Consider the following 25,091-nt stretch of genomic DNA (forward strand, 5'->3'; position numbering starts at 1 on the left):
ATCCAAATTCATTAACATGCAAAATACATGGAATGGGTTTGTTGTATATTTGTTAAACAGAAATTACTTAATGAATTTATGAGATTACGAGATTATAAGATTCTCTGACTGGCTGAAGCAGCATTTAATAACCATTTACATTTACAGAATTTTCCAGACGGCGTTATCCAGAGGGGCTTACAATCAGTAGTTACCGGGACAGTCCCCCCCTGGAGACACACAGGGTTCAATGGTAGTAAGTTCTGGTTCATAGACAAGTGCGTTACCCACTAGGCTGCTACCACAAGTGTTACCTGTCTGGCCCAACACTGTTTTCACTGATCATTTCACATGGGAACTGTGTATTGGCTTGATGAATGGAACTTGTCACAACCATGGTGGCATGACGCAGCAAGTGAACGGAGACGATGACGAGGAAGAAGGATGCATTCACACAATGTCACTAAATCGGGGTTTAATGAGTGAAGAAGGGCAGCTTTATACATTAGACTCAGGTGAAAATGATTAGGGAACATTACACATGACAAACGTGAAACTGGTCATGTGTAACCCCTTCCGGACCTGGTCATGACAGAACTGTTTTAGGGGTGTTTGCCCAGGGCACCAAATGGGCTGGTACCGCCGCTGTAGGTGTGTGATGACGCGCTCCACTGTCCAGACTCTGATCTATTTCTTAATGTACGTTATTTATTGTTGCACAAACAAAAAATGTACAATATTTGCAATGATCTATAATTAATATGACAGTTCATAAACACTAACTTACAAATGCTGAGTTTGGTGGCAGAGGATTAAGGCAGTATAAAAACAGTATAAAACAGTATAATTGGTCCGTCTAACAACACCTGGAACCTGCCTGTTAGTTCCCACCTTATATATGTTACTTCTACTGAGTAAAAGCCCAAGTGAATGATGCCACTAACCATATATTGGCTCTTAAAATATTGTTTTTTTTACTAAAGTTTAATAATCTAAATTTCTTGTTTCTTCTCCAACAGTGATTCATTCCTGGACAGGATTGTACACAGCAACTACAGGAATAAAGGATCTTCCTGAATTTGTTGGTGTAAATTTGTTCGATGATGAAGTGACTGGATACTTCGACAGTAAGAACAACCAGTTTGAGATCCGGCAGGACTGGGTGAAGGAGCTGGGAGAGAAGTATGTGGAGGATCAGATAAAGAGCTTCAGAGATTTTACATGGAAATTCAAGGAGAATCTGAAATTGATCATGACTGAATTTAATCAGACTGGAGATCAAGGTAAGATCAACAAGCACCTTCATCCTCTTCAAATCCAAACACCTCTGAAGTTTTATTTGTTGCCCAAGGATGAAGCTTCTATTATAACTCTACAGAATTAAGTAGAAACTGTGAACTTGTTAGTTTCAGCAATTCTAGAAAAGTTGTTTAACATTTGGCACATTTCATCTGTAATATCAGTGAAACACTAAACTCTCTTAGATTATTTAAATATACTATGTGTTCAGTTATTATATTATAGTATATTTGTGCAATATATTTTATTTGATATTATATAGGAGAGGCAGTGGTGGTTAGGGGTGTGCTCAAAATATCGATTCTTAGATACATACCGATATAATAAAAAAAGATACAGTATCGATATTCTAGCCCTAGTATCGATACTCCGCCCAGCCATTAGGGGGCGCAGCGGCGCCCGCGAGTTTCAAAAAACTCATGGAAAATGTCGAAGATTTTAGAAGCGCCGTTGTCCCTAAAGGCAGATGTTTGGACACATTTTGGTTTTAAAGCAAAGGAAAAAAACCAAGCGATCGATAAAACAAATGCAATCTGCAAGCATTGCCAGGCTTCTATACGCTACACCGGTAATACAACTAACCTGCGTGCCCACCTGCAAAGTCACCATGCAGACAAACTAGCTTCGCCGCAGCCCAAAAAAACACGGGACCCCACGCAAACTACTTTGGACAATGCAACATCCAAGCTTCCATCTAACTCAGTCCGTGCACAGAAGATTGTGGTGCATTATATTATAAGTCTGTGGTGCATTATATTTGCAAAGGTTTATGTCCCTACAGTGTTGTCGAGAACACAGGCTTTCGCTTTATGATCAACACGTTAGATCCCCGTTACGTGATCCCTACCCGCAGCTACATGACCGACAAAGCAGTACCGAGAATATATGACAAAGTCAAAGACAATGTTAAGTCAGCCCTGAGTTCTGCCCCACGAGTGGCACTGATTTGTGACAGGTGTACATCGCGAGCCACGGAAGCCTTTGTTACAATCGTCGCAGCGGAGCTTGCCGGTATGTTGCATTTCAGGTGCTTCGCTCACACTTTAAACCTGGCCTCGCAGCGTGCACTGAAGCTTCCTGCTGTTTTTTTGGGACGTGTTAGACGGATATCCACCTTTTTTAAGCGCAGTACCACAGCCAGCCACGTACTTCGACAGAAGCAGAATAAACTGATATAAACTGACATAAACTGATCACCGATGTCGTAACGCGCATGATATGCTCGAGCGCTTTCTTGAGCAGCAACCCGCTGTCTCCGCTGCTCTTCTGTCCAACGAGCTTAGGTTGTGCCAAATGTTAAAGCAAGATATAGCATTTAAGTGATTTCATAGTGAAATATGTTATGGCAGTACATGGTGTCACAAAAAAGAATTATAAGAAGATTTAATAAGAAATTACGAATAACAAGAAGAAGATTTTTTGCTTGTGTGAGCTCAGACTGTACCCTTGGAAAGTTAAATGTTGACTTGTGGTAATTTCCAGATTAATACAATTTGTGTACAATTAATCAGAGCACTTAAAGTTGCAAATATTTAAGCAAAATGCACTTCGTTATAATGCACTTTTGTCTTCAATAAATTGAGTTCTGTTTGTTGAGTAAATGTGTTCAGCATTAACTAATTGGCTCTGGCCCATATATTTTTATTGAATCGTATCGAATCGTGTCACATTGTATCAAATCATATCGAGACAGCTCTGTATCGAGGTATGTATCGTATCGCCAGGTTCTCCAAGGTATACAGCCCTAGTGGTGGTGGTAGCGGTTTAGGAAGCGCCCTGTAATCAGAAGGTTGCTGGTTTGAATCCTGATCTGCCAAGGTGCCACTGAGGTGCCACTGAGCAAAGCACAGTCCCCACACACTGCTCGTCTGTCATGGCTGCCCACTGCTCACTCAGGGTGATGGGTTAAATGCAGAGGACAAATTTCACTGTGTGCACCGTGTGCTGTGCTGCTGTGTATCACAAGTGACAATCATGTTGTGCTGCATTTGCATATGATCTCAAGTTCAGTCGTGAGCAGGGACACAGCTGTGCAAACCACAACTAGTTCTGTTGAGTCCACCCGGGACACCCCCCTCTCATCTCTTATCTGCGATGAAACAGGTTGTCTTTTGGTGAAGCTGCTGGTCTTATTTGGAGTTGTTCTCCAGGGCTCCTTTTGCTCACAATAAAAAGAGAACAGAGAGAGATTTTTTTAAGAGCATCCTGCATTGCGCACAGAGATCTTCTCAATAAACTTATCTGGAAACTTCTCCCACGGTCCGCACCTTCCTTCCTTGTGTGGAGAAAATTTCCTTTACTTTGTCATTGTGAAGCACAGCACACAGTGCACACAACAAAATGTGTTCTCTCTCTTCCTCAGGAGGTCACACGTTACAGCAGATGTACGGCTGTCAGTGGGAAGATGAAGATGGAGCTACAGAAGGATACAGTCAGTTTGGTTACGATGGAGCAGATTTTATAAGACTGGATTTGAAAAACACTGATTGGGTTGCTGCAAGACCACAGGCAGAAATCATCAAGCAGAAATGGAATGGAGATCAATCTAAATACTGGAAGAAATACCTGGAACATGATTGTGTTAAGTGGATAAAGAAGTATGCTCGGTCTGGGAAGATCAGTCTGGAGAGAAAAGGTACAGCAGCACACAGAACAACACAGAGAAACACACAGCAGGACTGATATAACGCTGAGGTGCTCCTGGTTTGGTTATTTGTGGTGGTTTTGGAGCTGAATCACTCTCAGATGCTTCATTATTAGTGTCGGGGTAATTGGGGCCTTTAACAGCAGGGACGTGACCACACACCACTGTCAAGCTTTACATGTGTGTGATGCTGCATGACGTCTCTTTTTGTTTTAATGCTTTTTCAGACCATCTTTCTGTTCTCATTATTAAAACCGCTTTATTTTCAACATATTGTGCTTGTGTTTTTTCCACTTTTCGATGTGGCTCAACAACTGCTATGTACCATCAGTAGGGATTAAACACTGTAACATAACATTTATTGATTAATTAAAGAAGAATATTCATCAAAAATAATTGAAATGTGGTCTCTTAGAAAAATATGAAAAATATAACACTAACACACAACAGCCAGACAGGGACAAAACAAAGAAAAGAACAATAAAGAAAAGTCTGCTATTGCCCAATGACAAATAATCACTAAATGATATAGCAATAAAAAGTGTAACTATACTGCAGTTGTATTTGAAGTGTAAACTGGCAGGTAGATGTAGTGAAGTGTTGGATATAAACTGAGTGTTGGATGATCTGCTGATATGAACATGTCTTGTTTTTGTTCCAAATTCTCTCCCTGTCCCCCTCCTCTCTTCCTGTCTCTAGTCCCTCAGGTGTCTCTGCTGCAGACAGACTCCTCCTCTCCAGTGGTCTGTCACGTTACAGGTTTCTACCCTGATAAGGTGAACATCAGCTGGCAGAAAGATGGACAGGACCTGCATGAAGATGTAGATGTTGGTGAGACGTTGTCCAACCATGATGGAACCTTCCAGAAACGTGCAGAACTCAAAGTGACCCCTGATGTGTGGAAGAAGAACCAGTTCACCTGTGTGATGGAGCACAAGAGTGGAGACCCAATCCACATGATCCTGACTGAGGAGAAGATCAGGACCAACAGGGCAGGTACTGGAGCTTCTAGCAGCTCATCAACATATTTTACATTAAATCCCACTTAAACAGTCCTGTTTATTTTATTTTACTGATAAAGAAAGGTTATTTGATCTCATGTGGAATAACGTGATTTGCTGGGATGTACGTATATTTAAGTTTGTTCCATGATGACATTTTCACTATGAGCTGTAGTGTCAGATCTGCTGATATGATTTACATTCTTTTGTAGGTTTGTAGGGAGTTGTTCCCATAGTAGTAAATATGACTGAACTCTCTACGAATGTCATTGTGACCCCCATAAATCCACCCAGTACACATCCCACATTTTTACTTTTCCTGCAGGTAATAATGTTCCAGGCATCGTTGCTGGGTTGGTTGTTGCTGCTCTCGTTCTCATCGCTGTGGTTGTTGGTGTTGTGATGGTTGTGAAGAGAAGATCAGGTGAGAGACGCAGCAAACAACATCAGTAACTTCTACACCAAACATGGTGTCATGTGGGGAAACTACTAATCAGTAAAATACTAAAATACTTTCTCTTCTCTTTTATACAGGCAACCAGCAGGCCAAGCATAAACTAGAACTTTTTGAAGAGATTCACATCCTGGTAAGTAACTTGGTCTTATTTCTCTACAGCAGGTGGGGGTGCTGGTGCTGCGCTGCCGTTCTGCTGGGGAACGTCCAGGCAGAGTGTCCGCGACCGGTGCTGGATAGGCGGATTCCTGGCAGCGCGGTTGCTGGCTGGCTCTTCCCATCGCCCACCAGCTTACCCCTGAGTCGCGGTCTTCCTCCTCGCTGTCCGTCTCTCTCGCGCGGTTCTCGCACCACAGGAAGTGACGTGGGTCACGATAGCAGACAGGCGGAGCAAATCATCTCACGTCGTCGTCACTCACGTCGTCGTCACTCACATCGTTGTCGTCACTCTCGTCGTCGTCCGTGTCTTCACAGTCCACGGGGAGCCTTGCCAGCAGAGCGCAGAATTCCTGGCCCGACATGGCGAAGATTGTGGGGATCGCATCCTCTGCGATCGCTGCCCATGTCACTTCCTCACCTGCTGACGCTGCCACTTCCGGGTATTGCGGACTATCCAGGGATCGCAGTCATACCGCAGCACTGGTCGCCACGGCTTGACCCCTGTAACACCAGGAAGAAATCGCTCAACGTGGGGGGCGTATCCCAGTCCCGGCGCATCTTACAGCGGATCTTGCCACTGGCGCCCGCACTCACCACAACTGGCTGAGTTCTTCTCCTGCTTGGTTCTCCTTCTCTGCCTTTTTTGTCTCTGCGCTTTCGGTCAGGGCTGCGACATTCTGTCACGTCCGCGAGCTGACGGGGGAAGGAAACGCAGAGTCGGGACATTCTGAAAACTAGGATTTATTTAACAGAAACAAATCCAGGCTCGATGGCCAAAAACGGGAAACTAAGGGGAGAACAGAAAGTAGCTCAAAACAACGCTACACATACGTTGTAGGGTCCACAAAAGAATGGGTGGAAACACAGCGCCCTATAACAGTCCCCAGACGCAGTAAACCCTGATATTTCCACAATTGTTCATATAGATCAGAGGTGTCGAGTTAGAGAGCTGTATGGGGATGGGAATTGGATCAGAGAATAATGATGAAATAAAAATATTTCCTGTCAGGATATTCCTTTGGGAACAATACAGTGTTAATATTTAATCACCATAGTAATGGCTGTATAGTAACTTTGAGCTTGTTCCTCAGTGTAATGGTCTGTTGTGGAATTATTTTCATAGCAGGGAGTGGATTTTGTGTACATAATCTGCACCCAAAACCAAACCTAATTTCTTGATGAAACATAGTTATAGTGAAGTAAACAATACATTTACAGCATTTATCATTTACCAGATGCCCTTATCCAGAGCACCTTCAATCAGTAGTTACAGGGACAGTCCCCCCCCCTGGAGACACTCAGGGTTAAGTGTCTTGCTCAGGGTTGCTCAGGTTTGAACCTGGGTCTTCTGGTTCATAGGCGAGTGCGTTACCAACTAGGCTACTACCACACAATAAGTGTCAAGTGTCTGACACAATAACACTCACATACACAAGCCCCACACCTTTCTATTCCTGTGTACCATTTTAATGCATGTAAATAGCTATGGATGTTAATATCATTACATATACATTATATTACATCTATTGCTAGAGCAAAATTTTGCTCCTCCTTAATATTTGCTGACATTTTTGTTTTAAGTTGTTTCTAACGGTTGTACTTTTCTTCATAGGAATCACAAAAGTGTCAAGATCACAGCTGGAAAAAAACAAGCCTTCATACCTTGTAATTCTCAAATTTTCTTCAAGTAAATCTGCATCGCAATTTTTCCAACTGCAACATGGAGAGTATTTCCTTGATCCAACCATTGAAAGAGGGAAGCTTTCAGAGCGGGGCATGTCCAAAAGCTGCCGATTATGCATTTTCCTCACATGGGCTGTATATGAAATTATTTGTCCCCTAAGAAATGCTTTATGAGCCTCCCAAATAGTGATGAAGGACATACCAGGCGTGAGATTGACATCAAGAAAGAATTCAATTTGCTCCGAAATGTGGTTTCGAAATGATTTATGAGAAAGCAGTAATGGGTCGAGGCGCCACATTGAACGAGTTGTGATGTTGATAGGAAAGCACATATCGTGTTGCACAGGGGAGTGATCAGAGCTCACGATAGGATGATATTGACTATTTGTAACGAAAGAGAGAAACCTACTATCAATCAAAAAAGTCTATTTATGAGTATGAATGATTGACAGGCGATTGACAGGGGTCAAACAATTTGTAGAATTCCATAAATGACAAAACAGTTGATGCAGACTTGGACACAATCTTGGACAGTGTGGGATTCGATCTGTCTAGATTTGGCTGTAGGACCAGGTTGAAGTCACCCCCCAGAATTAAGTAATAATGTAAAATGTACATAATGTAAAAATGTAAATATGTAAAATGTAAAGTGATATGTGTCTAGGTTGGGCAGCTTTGCAAAAACGGTGCAAAAGAACTGTGGGTCGTCCCAATTTGGGCTGTAGACATTTGCTGATATTACCTGATATTACAGACTCAGTTACAACCGAAACCCCCTTTCTTATCAATATCTCTGTGCCCCTTGATCTGTCCCCATATTCAGTGTGGAAAATGTGATCTGTCCAGCCACTCTTTAATTTTGAGTGTCCATTAACTCGAAGATGAGTCTCCTCAGATGGGAAAAAACCCTGCAACGTTTTATAGGGTGGTAGCCTAAACAATCCCACACACTGAGAAGGAGAAAGGGATAAAGAAGGGGGAGGGAGAGGGAGAAAACAAATAAATAAATAAAACAATAATGATAAAAAAAATGAATTCTGAAATACAAACTTAAAACCCCAAAACCCCATAAAGCGGGGGACCACATCAACACTCCTAATGAGCGATAAACATAGCACAACAGTGCTCAGGGTGAACTACCACACTCTAATAAGCACTGCCTAGCAGTAACAGCAAAAAAATTATGGCAACGTCATCAGTAAACAGTCAGTAAACATTAATAACTGACCAAGTACACACCACTAAATTAGCTGAAATTGAACATGTACCCAGTCTGAAACTCAGGTGTGATATTTTAACCAGAATTTTGTCAATCGTAAATCAGACTAGTTTTACAAAAAATACCAAAATAGAGAATATTAAAATCATGAAATCAGTCCCTTCATGGGAATGGATGGTATCAGGAAGGAGTCTATGGATGAGGCCCAGAGAAGACCTAGAAAAGGTGACCAGACTATATTCTATCAGTATTTCACAGTCTTGACTAAATGTTGTTCAGCAAATACCCTTTTTCTTAGTCTTGCTTTGTGATTGTGGATACAGGTAGGTAATTTCCTGTGTCATTTAGATGTACACATAAGTTAACTTATGGACAATTATGGTGTGATTTCTTCTTATGCATTGTATGAGTGCTCAGTAACAACCAATCTAATAAGACAATTGGTGACATGTTCAATACTTATTTCATAAATGCTTATAAGAATATCTTGTCGCACGACACCGGCCAGGTGTTTAATTACACAAAATGTATCACTAAATGATTACATATGCGTATAATAAAATACTGTTTGAATGTGTTCTGTCTGATATTTTTCACAAAATGGTAGTATCACATGATATTTCAAGTTGTGTATGTTTATGTTACTTGGAAAATGATGTACAGGGGATAGGGGAGATGTTATTCATTTTTATTCAGAAATAAGTTTCTCAATTGTTTCTGGTTTTAAGTGATTCCGTTTTTTGACACAACATCTCCGGCTTTTGAAAAAAACATTTTAAATGACACAGAAGATGCAGGTGTTGTACCTCACAGATGAAGAAGACATGCGGCTGGAAAAAATGTTTACCGGTGTCAGGATTGACTGCAGCTTGGCTCATCACCTGTGGCCAATCATTTACAGCATTTATCAGACGCCCTTATCCAGAACGACTTACAATCAGTAGTTACAGGGACAGACCCCCCCTGGAGACACTCAGAGTTAAGTGTCTTGCTCAGGGACACAATGGTAGTAAGTGGGATTTGAACCTGGGTCTTCTGGTTCATAGGCGAGTGTGTTACCCACTAGGCTACTACCACCCATCCTGATGGCGCATAAAAGCCGGAGATTTCCGCCCCTTCGGAAGCTCCGGCATTTTCGTGAACTGTGCGTGAACGTGAGTTTTCTCTTTGCATTCTGAGTTCTGGCAATCGCCACACGCCTGCGGGTTTGTTTGAGTTCTTTACTTAAGTTAAACTGTTTTTGGCCACCGAGCCGCATTTATTTTTGTTTATTGTTTGTTTATTAATAAAACCCCTTCCCAGCATGTCCTGCCTCTGCGCTTCCTTCCCCCGTCAGCAAGCGGTCGTGACAACCGGCTTAAGGTCATTTTAGACTGAGGCTTTATGTAAAAATGATGCTACCCAATAATTGTTAGCTGAATTATTGAATGTTGAGTGTTTAATTGTGTACTAACCTTAATTTACTCTGGAGGGTATTAAATACAACCTATGAAAATCAGTTATAGTTTACTTACATTTGAATTAGCAAACAACACAAGAGTTGAGGTCTTGCTCATTTGAATTTCTAAACGTCTACAAAGGGACATCAGCAGGTAAAAAAATGTTTATTAGAATTGTTAAAGGTGACGTTGTTTCTTTTATGTACATTTAATAATTTAATTTGTTTTATTTTTATTTCGGCCACCATTTTACGGACTGCAGTACACAACTTTAAAACTTTAAAAGTCTTGCTCATGGACATAATGGTAATAAGTGGGGTTTGAACTGGTGACTTTGTGGTCTGAAAAGAGTCTCTTTGCATCCCCCTTATAACACTGCAGTCTTTTGGTGACAGAGCATGCAGTGCTGCTGCCCCTGCTCTCTGGAGACATTCATGCTGAAGTAACTGGTCCTTGGACAGCTCCAAAAATCTCCTAAAATCGCACAATCTATCAGAAGTGTTTTACATTCTACCACAACACCATTTATTATTATTTTTTTTTATAAGCAACATATAAAACTAAGTTGTTGTGTCCTGTGAAGATGCTAAGATGATGCCTCCAACACGTCCCACAGATGTTTGATCAGGGGAATTTGGAGTACATGTGGACACTATGAAGGGATATACAGTAACACCCACATGGTGCCCAGAATCAGTTCAATTTCTGAGCTGCTCTGACTCAGTCATCCAGCACCACAATCTGACTCTTGTCAAAGCTGGTCAGATCCTTACACTCGTGCCTTTAGAAGAAAATAGCAATGCGTCTTGTGGCAATGAGCTATCCGAGTTTCCACACGTATTTGCATTTCTGTGCATAGATACTCTAAATGCCCCCCTGGAAATGGCCAGGGGGAGGCGCTGTGACATCACGTGGTTTCTAGGAACCGTCACCGCCTGTTTACTGTGATGATGTGATGATGGTGTAATACTCGCAATGGAAAAGAAGAACTCAGCACGCCGCCATTTCGCTTTGAGGACACCACGTATACTTGTCATAATGTAATGTGAATAATGTCATGTAAAATAACAAAAAAAGAATTAGAAATTTAAATGTGTTACTTTGTGAACTAATTTAGAATTTTTTTTTGCTTTCTGGAAATTCATTATTAGATGTGTTACCATCTTTACCTAAAAATGGCCACAGTGTGAAGTGAAACCTTTGTCTTGTCCAGCTGACAAATGTTTTCAGTGTATTATATATTACGTGATGAATGAAATGGTACATATAAAAATATATATATGTAATACAAATTAAGTTATCCCAAAAAAGATTTAATGTAACATGATCATTACTCATGGTAATTAGTTTTAAACATGCCCTGTCACATTGCCTTCAAGTCTAATTCGAGCTGTGGTTCGAGATGCTTATAAGAACTATGTTCACCACTTGTTGAGAATGTTTAAACATTTCCTTACAAAAACAATTATCTCATGCTTTCATGAGCAAGGCCAAATGAAGGAACTGCTCAGATACTTTTTTCTAAGACTAACATGTCTAAGATTAACGAGTGTGCCGGGCTAAAGTGCTTGAAGGTGTGAGTTTAGCTTTTTACAGGATTACTTGATGAATCGTTATGGATTGTCTAAATTAATTGCCTTTTGTTATGTTTCATGTTTTGTTTCATTCATTATTGACATATGTGGATGATCTTAATGCAACCAGTAATTTTTCTTGTTGTTCTAATCTACATTCTTTTTTAATGCCAGTCTGTCCAGACAAGTCTGTGCTGTTGTAACAGAAGCTTTTTACAGCATTTATTAGACGCCCTAATCAAGAGCGACAGTCCCCCCTGGAGCAATTTAGGATTAAGTGTCTTGCTCAGGGACACAATGGTAGTCAGTGGGATTTGAACCTGGGTCTACTGGTTCATAGTGTGTTACCCATTAGTGTGTACTACCACCCTGTCTTATATGCGTTTGGTATTATTTGACTGGGTTTGTCTTGTTTGAAGACACTCTCTTGAATAAAAAGTAAAGTTTCTTTGATTCCTGCTGCTTCTGTGGCTGCATTTAACCTCGCAGGGGTCCTTCACACACTCCTGCACTCAATAACCAGCCTTCTGATGTCTGTTGTGTGCATCCAGTGAAGGTTGCTGCACTGCCACTCATATTTGTATCATAATTACAATGTAAAACATTAAATATACAACTAATATGAATATAATAAATATAATATAATAATTTTAATACTTGGATCATCTGTCGTTATTTAAACAACACCCAGCTATGCCTCATTGCAGGTTTAAAGACGGCCAGCCCGCCTTAGGCCAGTCCCGCCCACTCGTTCTTGATTGGTCAGAACCCCCCTGTCATTCAGATCCTGATTCTTTGACCGTTTTCTCCATTTACTTCAATTTTGAATTATAACCAATTAGGCAAGTGTAAATAGTCCTTTACCAAATACATACACCGATATAAAATATATTCAGTGACCATAGGAGACATAATCATTCAAATAAATCTGTAAAAAGAAGTCTGTAACCTGCTTAAATTTGAAGTAAAAATCTCTCTAATATTGTCCTGTTTAGCGCAGGGAAGCAGTGGGGAGCTTCGAGTAAACCGTAGCTGTCGTTAGATTAATGTGCCTTTTCTCATCCCAGTAGTTAAAAAAATATTAGTTAGTGCATCCTGGCGTTATTGAACTAGCCAGAGCTTCCCATTGGAGGAAAAACGTGATGGGCGGGGCTGGATATGGCCGCTTGGAATGAGTACAAAGCTATGGAATGATGTGGGAGGAGCTTCAATGAGAAACCTGCAGCTCTGACTTCTCCCCAGATTTTAGTGACGCGATTGTTCTCAAACAATCATCATTGGTTCTAAACTTGTGTAACGAACACAGTAAATAAGAGGAATTTCCGCAAAGTTCTCTACTGGCCCAGCGTCTGTAACGTGTGAGGATCTGATCCTTCCGGGACAATGTGACAAATATTGATTAATCTGGCAAAATGAAGATCTTGGTCACTCTCATCTGTCCCCTTCTGGTCCTTAAAATCGATCTTGCATCAGGAGGTTTGTGCTTTTATATATGGTTCAACATTCATATATATGTGTGTGTGGAGTTTTAATATTTTGTTGTTCTTGTGATATTTGAAGAGACAACACAGTATAAAATGTAGATGTGAAAAGTAAATGTAGATGTGAGTTGGTGGGAGGGACTGTGTGGGTTCTTGTTATGGGGGGTTGGGGGGTTTTGTAGTAGTTTTAACAGTGTGTAAGTGTTCAGTTAACTTTTACATCATTAAACAATAACAGCCTTGTTTGCTTGACTAAAGACAAAAGTAATAGATTGTTTTAAACACTTTTGTTTCATAAGACTAAGCGGATGAGTTTAATGCAATTAGTGGGTAAAAAAATTAGGTTTGGAATGGGCAACTTGTGGGCAGGACTGATGTGATGAAACAACAATTCAAACTAATTTTATATAGTCATGAACTTGATTTATGTATTATCCAAATTGGTTAAGTTTATCTGTTTATGTCATTGCAATACTAAATGAAAATTAATGCATGAATTAATGCATTTGAATGCTTATTCTTTTCAAATATCAGCTTGTCCTAACAAGTCTGTGCTGTTGGAACAGAAGCTTTTCAGCTGCTTGGCTCTTTATTTTTCTGGTCCTGTCTTGTTAAATATAATTCCTCTGTTTCATGTGGCCTGTTGGCTGCTCACTGTATGACTGCAGCTCATAGTTTATCATCATATAACAATAACAAAAATGTAAACATTATTATTTATAAGAACTTCATTTGAACCGCGCTAGTATGTGAAACCTCGGCCATATGGGAGGAGCTGCAGTGAGAAACCTGAAGCTCTGACTTCTGCCCATATTTAAGTGACGCTGATGTTCTCTTTAATCATCATTGGTTATAAACTGTAATGAATGCAGGAAGATACAACCAATTTCCACAGGGTTCTCTACTGGTCTAACGTGTGGAACCCCTGATGAACTTGTCATTTTAGAGCTATTGACTCATCTGGCAAAATCCTGCTCATTCTCGTCTTTTCTTTTCTGGTCTTTAAAAGCAGTCAGGGGGTTTGTGTTTATATAAATGATACACAGCAAGTACAGCACATGGTGACCTCTGCTTTTAACCCATCACCCCTAGCGAAAGGCAGCCGGGAACTTCAATGGCATCTTGGCAGTTTGGGATTTTAACCTCCAAATACACTTCACACACTTTAAACTAAGCAGTACTTTTATGTTTTATGTTTCCTGAGCTTGAATGTCAGTTGTTGTTAAAATTGTTGGCTAAATGAATGGAAGTGGGTCACAGTACTTTGGTACAAAAAACTTTCAAAGTACAGAGAAAAACTAGAAAACTACGACCCAAATACCCATATGGTTGCAAGAGAAGAGCTTAAATTATTCAGAAAATTAGTTATTTGTGAAATTGTAACCCTCTGGTAAATAAAAGTGGTCACTTCAGAGAGCCAGATGGATTTTTGTCAGGGCTCAGTGAATTATATGTGTTGAATACTTCTGATTTTACAACCCTTCTTCACATATGTGGGCACGTTTGATGCCTCTGTGGCCAATCAGAATAATTCACATTTACAGCATTTATCAGATGCCCTTATCCAGAGGGACTTACAATCAGTAGTTACAGGGACAGTCCCCCCTGGAGACACTCAGGGTTAAGTGTCTTGCACAAGACACAATGGTAGTAAGTGGGATTTGAACCTGGGTCTTCTGGTTGATAGGCGAGTGAGTTACCCATTAGGATACTACCACCCATAATCAGTAATTATTAAATTATGAATCAGTATGAATTGTTGCTTGACAGTCTGAGATTTGAAGCTGTCAGCCAAACCCATCAAATAGACTTCCACTATATTGATATTTATTGAACATACAGTAACTATTTGTATTTTATTTATCTTTTTAATGTGTTTTCTTCACACACTACATTTAATAGTATAATTAATTATTTTTGCCGTTTTTAATATCTAAAATATTATTCAGTAGTTATATTTATCCCCCTTGAAGAAGAGGGTAATTTAGATATTTTTATTGATTATTTTTGTTGTGTTTAATATTTATTTACAGGTTCTCGTTCCCTGCAGCACTTCTACACTGGAGTGACGCGGGGAATTAACTTCCCAGAATTCACTGCTGTCGGCCTGGTGGATGGAGAACAGTTTCTGTATTATGACAGTAACATCAGGCAAGCGATTCCCAAGGTGGACTGGATCAAGAATAATGAAGGACCAGAATACTGGACCAGAACTACCCAGATTATTCAGGGAAATGAAGCCGACTTCAAAGACAGTATTGGTACAGTGATGCAGCGTTTTAACCAGTCAGGTGGTGAGTAGAAATCTAATCCTGGTTGTATATCTATTATTATATAGGCATTATTTCTTATTTAAAATACATTTAGTATGACTGCACTGCTCTCAAATTTTCTTGTGCTTATTCCACATTCATTTCAGGTTAACACGAAACACAACAAACATAGAAGAGCAATAACCTTGGTGCATCTACCAATCCCACCAGAATAAAAGTTACCCTGTAACCCTGTAACCCTGTAACCCTGCCCTTTATACTCACCACCACAGACTACAGATAACCAGCGCTGCTCACTATTACATTATTTTGTCGTACAAATAAAAAATTATTTATGTTGAAGTTTAATCACAGAACACAGTGCCGGGTTTTACTGCTGGGATCCATCAGTACTGGGCATCCTAGAATTATCCTGCAGTCCCTCTGAGTAAAAATTTACTGAAATTTACCTCTGACCTGATCTCCATGTTTTTGCTTTTTTTTCTGCTGAAAACTACAGAAAAACACAAAAACAGCTGCTTTTTAAAAGAGTTTCTCTCTTAAGTTTTAGCATGAAGATGATTCATATAAATAGTTTTGGTCCCATTTTTTATCAATACATGGTTCAAAAAAATATTTTCCAGTTTGAAATTCAGCAGATGAATAGTAAAACAACAATAATAGTAAAACTTTCTAAAACTTTCTTTTTACAGGAATCCACACTTTTCTGCAAATGTTTGGCTGTGAGTTGGATGTTGAGACTGGAGCTACAGATGGATACAGTCAGTTTGGTTACGATGGAGCAGATTTTCTCTACCTGGATTTGAGGAGCACATCTTATGTAGCTCCAGTTAAAGAGGCTTTAATCACCAAACAGAAATTGGATGGAACTGCTGAGTCGGAGAAGAACTACCTGACCCAGGAATGTATTGAATGGCTGAAGAAGTATGTTGACTATGGAATGTACAGTCTGGAGAGAAAAGGTACAGCAGCACACAGAACAACAAGAAACACAAACGCTGAGACAGTTTATATGTTATTATTAAAATCTAAAAACATTTTTATAATTTTTTTACATTTGTATTGTAAACGTTATTCCAAACAAAACAAGGAAAACAGGGATCAGCTAGAGATGTGCATCTCTGAACATCTTGAGGTTGAAGTTTATTGTTGTGTGTACAAAGTACAGCGTACAGAACACAATGAAATTCTTACTTGAAAACCTCTCCCACGTAGACAGAACATAGAACATGATACATAGAAGACATAGAAGACAAAGTGGTGCAGCAGCAATAAATAAGTCACAGAACTGCATACTATGTGTTGAATAGCCTGATGGCACTGGGGTAGAAACTGTTCCTGAATCATGTGTGTGTGTGAGTGCTGCAGTTGTATTTGGAGTGTAAACTGGCAGGTAGATGTAGTGAAGTGTTGAATATAAAATGTGTGTTTGTTGGATGTTCTGCTGATATGAAGAGGTCCTGTTTCTCTTCCAAATTCTCTCCCTGTCCCCCTCCTCTCTTCCTGTCTCTAGTCCCTCCTCAGGTGTCTCTGCTGCAGACAGACCCCTCCTCTCCAGTGGTCTGTCACGCTACAGGTTTCTACCCTGATAAGGTGATGATCAGCTGGCAGAAAGATGGACAGGACCTGCATGAAGATGTAGATGTTGGTGAGACGTTTCCCAACCATGATGGAACCTTCCAGAAACGTGCAGAACTCAAAGTGACCCCTGATGTGAGGAAGAAGAACCAGTTCACCTGTGTGGTGGAGCACAAGAGTGGAGACCCAATCCACATGATCCTGACTGAGGAGAAGATCAGGACCAACTACAGACCAGGTACAGGAGCTTCTAGACAGAATCATCAGTCTTCTTGCTTTAAAGTCCCTTTGATAGAAGTGTTTATAGAATCAGTTTATAATAAAGTGTGGTGGAGAACATTTCACTGTTTGGTGCTGAGGATTAAATTAAAGCTAAAAAAAACTTTTTATAAAGCTCTTATTCAAGCCAGAATGAAGCTGGGCGCTTCAAATGTGCACGTGAACAATGTGTCGTTTATACATTTATTAACATCACGGTCAAAGTTCATCAAGAATCTAATCGACAGTCCATTTCAACTCTGAATCTCAATTTGTCTAATTCAGGTGGCCCAATGAAGATTATTATTATTAATACATTTTAATATTGACCCAGTACACATTCCACACAGTCCAGTATAAAAGTGATTTTTACTTTTCCTGCGGGTAATAATGTTCCAGGCATCGTTGCTGGGTTGGTGGTTGTTGCTCTCGTTCTCATCGCTGTGGTTGTTGGTGTTGTGATGGTTGTGAAGAGAAGATCAGGTGAGAGACGCAGCAAACAACATCAGTAACTTCTACACCAAACAGTAAATCAGTAAAATAATAAAATACTTTCTCTTCTCTTTTATACAGGTTACAAGAAGGGCAGTCGTGAGTATTACACTCATCTCAGAAATTGCTTAATGTTAAGACTTTATTTTAACTTGTATTTAAATATGACTTATGTGTAAATTTGTATGTTTGTGCTTTAATCAAAATATTTTCTGTTAATCTAGAATCTTCTTCAGAGGCTGTTTGCTCTACGGGGTCTTATAGCTCTGCAGCATCTGATGCGCCTCTGGTCAAAAAGTAAATCCTTTTAACTTATTTACTGGTGTCCAGATTCAGTCTTTAACACAGATGTTCTTATAGAAGTTTTCTGTTTTTCACAGGAAATACTGATCCAGTTCAACACTGCAGTTCACTCCATCACAGTCTGGTTTGGTGGCTGCAACAAACACATTTGACAGCAGAAAATATATAAAAATATTTGTGCTTAATATCTGTAAAGGTTCTCAGTCATTCAGGTTATGAATTTAATAAATAAAAGATACATAAAAGATACAAATACATAAATAAACAAACAAACATTTAAATAATACCTTAATACTATAATAAAGACATGTCATTTTGAACAAACACATACATACACACGAAAAAGCACTAGAATCCAACAGAACTAAAACTATTCTTTATGATTTTTTTTTAGAAGTGTAACTACCGCAAAACCCTAATTGACACACAAAACCATTTCTCTCACATCTGGAGATAAGTGATCTATAAAGGGAGACCATACATTCTGAAAGCTATTTATATTACCCTTTAAGCACAGCCGCCACCCTCTGTTTTTTGCACTTTAATAGGGTTTGTGATGTAATTTAGCCGATTGTCTATTGAACAGCAGAATGTTGCTACACCCACAGACCCCACAAGAGATTATAGTTATCAGGCCTTAACCTGAGTGTTCCTTTGTTTTGCTTGTTTATTTGGACCCTTAATTACCCCCCTTATGGGGTATCTGCGTGGGGTTCATCGCCTCCTTTCTTGTGGTATTACAGTATAAAAGGTGAGGTTCTCTGGGATTTTCATTTCTCATCCAGTGAACTTGGAAGGTTTTTTGTTGTGGTCTTTGAGGGTTTTTATGATCGTATAATGTTTTCAGGGGTGTGATGTTCTGGGTTGTTGGTCCATAAGAGGATTTTCCTGCATTGTAGAAGTTGTGCCTGTCATTCCTATCTGCAAAAGACTGGATTTCCTGTGCCTTTGATGTTTACCACACATTTTACATGGCCTGCAGACTCCTCTACACATTCTGTGGAGCTTTCTGCCATGATTGTCTTGCATCCATGATGTTTAATATTTGGTCTTTGGTTGGAAGATGGTATTGGTTATGGTCAGATTGTGCTCAGAGCAGAGGGCAAGTAACCTCATACCATTTGAGTTGGCCTGACCAATCCCATGTTTCCATAACTTACTGTTCTCACCTACTCAGGTGTTAAAGTCCCCAAGTACAATGATCTTTTAGCTCCTGAGAATCCTTTAAAGTCTTTTTATCTTGTTTCGTTTGACTTTGTATTGGCTAACACGTATGTAGCTGAAATGACAATAAAGCTCAAGTTCAAAATCAACTTCAACTAAGAGCTTCCAGTCCATTCGTACCGGCTTCCGTTGTCAGAAAACCCATTGCTGCCAGTCTTCAACCAGATGTAGGTCCAGGTAATATTCACCATGGTGCTATAGGAATTGTGCTACCTCCAATCTTCACCATGATGAGGTAACCCTGATTGGTAGACCCAAGATGACCAGCCCTCTTCATGCTGCAGGAGACTGAAGGGCCCTTGCTCTGTTTAGGCCTGCCATTGCACACCACCAGCGCATTGTTTTTCTGTAGGGGTGTTCTCTCTTAGCCTTTCCTCAGTAGGGTTACCCACAAAGCAGTGGGGCTATTTGCACATAGCTGGGGCACACGCATACACATGCACAATTTTAGAAAGAGTTCCCTGTATGAGCAACTTAATCTTTGCTGCGGACTTTATCTAACTGCTTGAATCCCTAAAAAAATAATCCCAGTATAATAAATAAAATAAAATAAAAGTTTATTTAGACTTTACTCCTGTCTGGAGAAGATCTGCCAATAAACATAAAAAATGTCTTCTGGACAAGTTCTGATCAGACAGCTGAAGATGAAGAGTTAGGGATATTGTGAGAGACTTAGTGCATGTCATATATACGGTGTTTGTTTCACTTCACACATTCTTGAGATAGGAAGGCAATTGAATTGGGGAGATAGACACATCTAATTTAGTGTTTCCATGTATATTGGGCCAATACCAAGAGACCTTTCTCTATGTGGCATCAATTACAACAATTTTCAGCTGGTATTGTCAGTAATTCATTCCAGGAGCATGAGACGTCGCTGTCAAGCTGTCATTGCGGCAAATGGTGGAAACACCCGCTACTGACATTGTCAATTTTTGTTATTTGGGGCTATCCCTGTTATTGTCTACATTTTTGGGCTAATAAATATTAAATGAAATGAAAATGGTGTTTCTTCTCATACATCATTAATAATAACAAAGGGAACTTATTTCATTAAAATTCTGAGGACATAGGAAAAGCACCCATGTAAATAACAATATACTTATTATGAGTAGTATATTTAATTACAGATAACATGAACCAACATAAACCTTCACAAACACACAGTTATTTACATTACAAACGTGAACTCAAAGTGACATAAGTGCAAAGCAGAAAACAAACATTTAAACAAATGATGATCATAGAGCTTCTTTATTAATTTTTTTTTATTAAGTTTTCTACACTTTACAGCAGTGGTATGGCTGTCTGTGGGATGATGAGACTGGATATGAAAAACATTGATTGAATTATTATGAGCGCACAGGCTGAAACAAAATGCAATGAATCTAATTACTGGAAGAAGTACCTGGAAAAGGACTTAAGAAGTACGTTTACTACGGGAAGATCAGTAGAAGATCAGTCTGGAGAGAAAAGGTACAGCAGCTCAAAGAACAGCTCAGAGAAACACACAGCAGGGACGGTTCTAGACGGGCATATATGAGGGGACAGACAGAAATGTGAAGGGGGCACATGGTGGCAACAGAGGCGGGAAATGAGGAGGTGGGATGCTCTGGATAACTGGTTTTGTCATGTAACTGGATTGCACTTTATCAGGCTTCTACCTTAAGACATGTCCAACATGCATGCGCAGCACCGCACTCCTCCTGCTCCAAAGCTGTGAAAAAGGATGCATCTCACAGCTATAACTTGGCCATTGTGCGCTGCTGGGGTGGAAAGTGAATAAACTTTTACTAAAATCACTGTGATTGCATCAGTACATGAAACTGATGGGTGCAAAGTTGAAAGCTGGGGCTTTGAGTCTGGGTCCTCCAGTCGGCTCTGTGCAGCATGTATTTAACATCACTTCTTGTTACACAAAGTGAAACAAAGAGGGAAAAGCAACACATAGATGAATTAAAGAAAAATATTCATAAAAACAAAATTAATTAAAACCTGTGGTCTCTCAGAACAATGTGTATATCAATACAAGGAGTGAATAGAGAACCAGAGGGGCTTCTATCCCCAGATCCATAATGGAGGAAGTCATCAGGGGCGTGGTCAGTTCTATGCACTGACTCCGCCCAGCAAAGAAAAACAGGCAAATCTGTGATGCCAGAGAGCCTTCAGTGCAGAGTAGAGCTGTGATGGTGATCAGATCCTTAGTTGTTCCTGGTGAAGATTTAAGAAATCAGCACTTTTAAGATTTTAATTCAAAACTAATCTGAAGTGTGAACATTGTAGTAATGTGCAAAGTAAAATATAGAGCAGATACACAGATATACCCCTTAATCTACTTCCTGATCTCCATGGGCTTTCTTGGTGAACATGTATATAGAATGTGTGGTGCTTTATTAGGAGTCTCTCCTGTTATTGAAGACCACCAACCACGCCAGCTATCCTGAGTATCCTGAGGTCGGTCCAACATGCTCCCAACACACGGAGCGTCCCACACCAGCCACTAGTGCGTTATATACCAACCTGACAGTGGTATAGAATTATATAACCATTGTCTTTGTGTGGAAGAAGGTTAGTTGTGTTTAGTTGATTACTTGATTTTTGAGTTAGTTGTGTTTAGTTGACAATTTTTAGTTGGCCCAGACATGCGCTGGACACTGTGTGATGTATTATGTTTGTCATTTGAACTGAAAATCCAGTGTATTTTTGCCTGACTGTTTGGTCCCTTACACTGAGCAACAAAACACAAACTTTTTACTTTTAAGACAATGGAAAATTTAAAAACGGTTTATTTGTTTCTTCACTCTTAGAACATGCATTTTGAGATTTTTGATATTTGACATATACAGAAGGCCACGTCTTTTATTGAACCCATAAATCACCCATAAGTCCTTATGGATAAAAGTCCTACTCTAATTTACAATCATCACTCAGACAAGCACAACAGTAAACATGAATCAAGCATCAAATATTGATCATAATAACAATATATAAACGTCATTCCTGTAAAACCATTTACAAACTAGTGAACATCAGATTACAGGTCTGAGTGAGTGAATCCCGTTTTATAACTTGGTTTCAGAAAGGACAGGTTCACCCATGTCAGAGGAGGCAAACAGAAAGGACAGGAATAATGTTCATGTAAGTCAGCTCAGGTTAGACCGGTTCTATGCTGCTGGGTGGGGCAGTCTCACCAAAAAAAAAGACACTGTAAAAAACACACTCAAACTGCACAGCCACTGATATATATAGTGGCAAATGTAGGTAAAGCAGAAGCTTTTTAAACAGCAAAAACCACACACACCAATATAAATATTCCCAGTTTTCCAACTAACCCCGATCCCAAATAATCCAGATCTTAAATTCCTAACTCTCTCACACACTCATGCACATTCATCCCAACAAAGTCCAGGTTAAAAGCGGTGACTTCCCTGGAGAGAAGGTCACTTCCCTGGACAGAAGGTGACTTGCCTCAAAGTTCCTCACGGCTGGTATGATGCCTCTGGTGCCCCCACATTTACCCCCCTGGTAACTAACTATATAATTGACTAAATTACCTTCATCCTCTGCATATCTAACACCACCACGGCCCCACCCAGTGACAACCACTATGTGACTTTTAATGAGCTGTAATAGACTATATTTCTGAATGCTGCTTTTGTAAAAATGGTTATAATTGTGGTTTAGCTTCATTCCGATACGAACAATTTAATAATCATCATTCATCCTGTTTGTTGTGGTCAGTTAATGTGGTAAATGTCATTTTTTTTTTTTTACATTTGTTTTACGACGTTAGGACGTGATTAGAGGGTTTAGACGAGGAATGGTTTTGAAAGTGGTATGATGGGAAAAAGTATTCATGAATTATAAATATTATATATCACCTTTTAATTAATTTGCTGCTGTATTAAACTTCTTTTACTTTTTACAGCAACTCATTAGAATTTTAACTGAAAAAATACAGTAAATAAATGAATCTACTCAGAAAAATGTATGCAACACATTACACACATGTTTTTCTTGCATAAATCAGACTATAAGAAAGTTACAAGTTAGTCTAAGTATTCTCTAAAGAGGAAGGTCTTAAGTTGCCATTTGAAAATACTCAGCGACTGTGCTGTTCTTACCCAAGAGGGTAAGTTCATTCCACCACTGAGGGGCCAAGACAGAGAAGAATCTAGATGAGTGTCTTCCTCGTACCTCTTACCGGATGTAGGGACCAGGCGAGCAGTACTGGAGGCTCGGAGGGACAAATTGTGGGACAATTTGGGAATATGCTGCTGCATTCTTCTTAGTTGTAGAGGCCAGATGGCAGTCAGAGGCAGACCTGCTAGAAGAGAGTTTTGTTACTCATTAAAAATTTGTAAATTCAATTAGAAAAAAGGAAAAAAAAAAAAAAAGAGTTGTCATAACTAAGTAAATTTGAATTTGTGTGAATTTGCTTCCCCTCAAAATAACTAAACACACAGACATTCAAGGGAGTGAAAATGTCCAAATTCAGCCCAATTGTCTGTTTTGTCTCACTGCTGTGAGATGTTGTGTGTCTAGAGAAGGAGAAGAGAGCTGCCCTGGAAATAGTTTGGTGATGACATCTAAGCTTCAGCCTTTTGCTTTATGAATAATAACTAAGAGAGGAACTTTAAAGTGACGAAATGTGTTTCTCTCGTTTTCTCCAGGTCAACCTGCAAAACAATGTCACATTTTAAGCAGATAAGACTTGATTTAAAAGTTTCTAGATTTTTCACTAAAGGGGTCTACAATCTAACAGATTCCAGCGAAAAAGGGTCTAAATTTGTAAAGACACAAAAAGAAGAGGAAGAACCCATTTCAATAAATCAAAAGACAAACAAGCATATAGAAATAAAAATAACAAAAGCACAAACCACGACCCCTGAGTTTCACCAAACTTCACAAACAGGAGAAAAGCAGAGCAGCTGAGTGCCAGTTTCAGCCTGCAGGTGTAATGTTACTTCCAATAATCGACAGAGGTTGGTCCCATCTTTTTATCAATACATAGTTAAAAAACACAACATTTTCCAGTATGATTAATGCAAGGCAGATGAATGCAAAACAATAATAATAATAAAACTCTCTAAAACTCTCTTTACAGGAATCCACACTTTTCAGCTGTCAGTGGGATGATGAGACTGGAGCTACAGATGGATACTTGGTCAAGTTTGGTTACGATGGAGCAGATTTTATTTCACTGGATTTGAGGAGCACATCTTGGGTTGTGTAGCGTCTGCGTAGGATCACAGATGGTTGATCTTCAAAGAACCTTTTAACCTTTGACATTTACATACAAATTACAAACCTGGACCCTCAGCCTGATCGTCCCGTCTTCCCCCACTGTCACAAACATGATGCTAAACAGACTGGGTCTGCAAACTGCTCATGGGGGTTCCAAGCTTCAAAGCATTCCATAAAGACCTCCTGCCTGGCCCCACCTTTGCAATACACAATCACGCACACACTTAAATGCATTGTCTGTATCTTGTGCTAGGAATATGTGATTATAAGTGGATCCCGTATATGCACGCGTTGTGTGTACGTTCCCTTGTATGAATTATACTAGTTACAACTTTCTATTGTGCATTAGGTAAACTCTAATTACCTATAATTAAGTGTATAAGTGTATTTCCACTTTCCTACTTCCTAATGGTCCCTTTCTTGGTATCAGAAGGAACATCTCTTTACTACTGAAACAGTGACGCATACCATGTGATCACAAAATACATCATACAATTTCTATAAGGTAGAAATTGTAACTGCAACGAACTACAGTTTCTCTCTGGGCCAGCCATAAAAATTCCGGTCAGTCGTAAACCCAGACAAAGGGAACTTCTCCCGCCAAAATGCCACACTTGTGATTGGCCTTTCAGGCCACATGATGGGCGTGCCAGAAAGCATCAAAAAGAGCGTCACACAGGCAAGCATTGCTCAGAACTTCTCTTCTCCCTCCCGAGACACTTTTTCAACACTTTGTTACTCTTTGGCAAGTTTACCTTCAAGGAGGACTTCCAGCTCAAGATCT

At 39.7% G+C, this 25,091-nt stretch overlaps 2 protein-coding genes and 1 long non-coding RNA gene across 9 annotated transcripts in view; all 3 read left to right on the forward strand.

Annotated features, from left to right (window-relative positions):
- Positions 1-998: 998 nt before the first annotated feature.
- Positions 999-4,986, forward strand: LOC114774202 (BOLA class I histocompatibility antigen, alpha chain BL3-7-like; the record flags this gene model as incomplete). The annotated part of the gene is made up of 3 exons (XM_028966126.1): positions 999-1,262; positions 3,641-3,913; positions 4,622-4,986. Coding segments are annotated over 3 exons (887 nt in total), but the record flags the coding sequence as incomplete, so codon positions are not given.
- A 300-nt stretch (positions 4,987-5,286) lies between these two features.
- LOC114774204 (uncharacterized) lies at positions 5,287-9,015 on the forward strand. Its single transcript, XR_003744750.1, has 3 exons — positions 5,287-5,347; positions 5,458-5,510; positions 7,149-9,015. It is a non-coding gene; the product is annotated as an uncharacterized LOC114774204 (long non-coding RNA).
- A 3,757-nt stretch (positions 9,016-12,772) lies between these two features.
- LOC114774179 (BOLA class I histocompatibility antigen, alpha chain BL3-7-like) overlaps positions 12,773-25,091 on the forward strand; it is a 167,237-nt gene continuing 154,918 nt past the window's right edge. For all 7 annotated transcript variants that reach the window (XM_028966093.1, XM_028966094.1, XM_028966098.1 and 4 more), the window contains exons 1-4: positions 12,773-12,927; positions 14,966-15,226; positions 15,898-16,167; positions 16,719-17,021. In XM_028966093.1, the coding sequence (XP_028821926.1) occupies positions 12,864-12,927; positions 14,966-15,226; positions 15,898-16,167; positions 16,719-17,021 (898 nt within the window). In that variant the 5' untranslated portion in view covers positions 12,773-12,863. The remainder of the gene's footprint in view (positions 12,928-14,965; positions 15,227-15,897; positions 16,168-16,718; positions 17,022-25,091) is intronic.

The sequence above is a fragment of the Denticeps clupeoides genome, unplaced genomic scaffold (genome assembly GCF_900700375.1).
Source record: "Denticeps clupeoides unplaced genomic scaffold, fDenClu1.1, whole genome shotgun sequence".
NCBI classification, from domain to species: domain Eukaryota; kingdom Metazoa; phylum Chordata; class Actinopteri; order Clupeiformes; family Denticipitidae; genus Denticeps; species Denticeps clupeoides.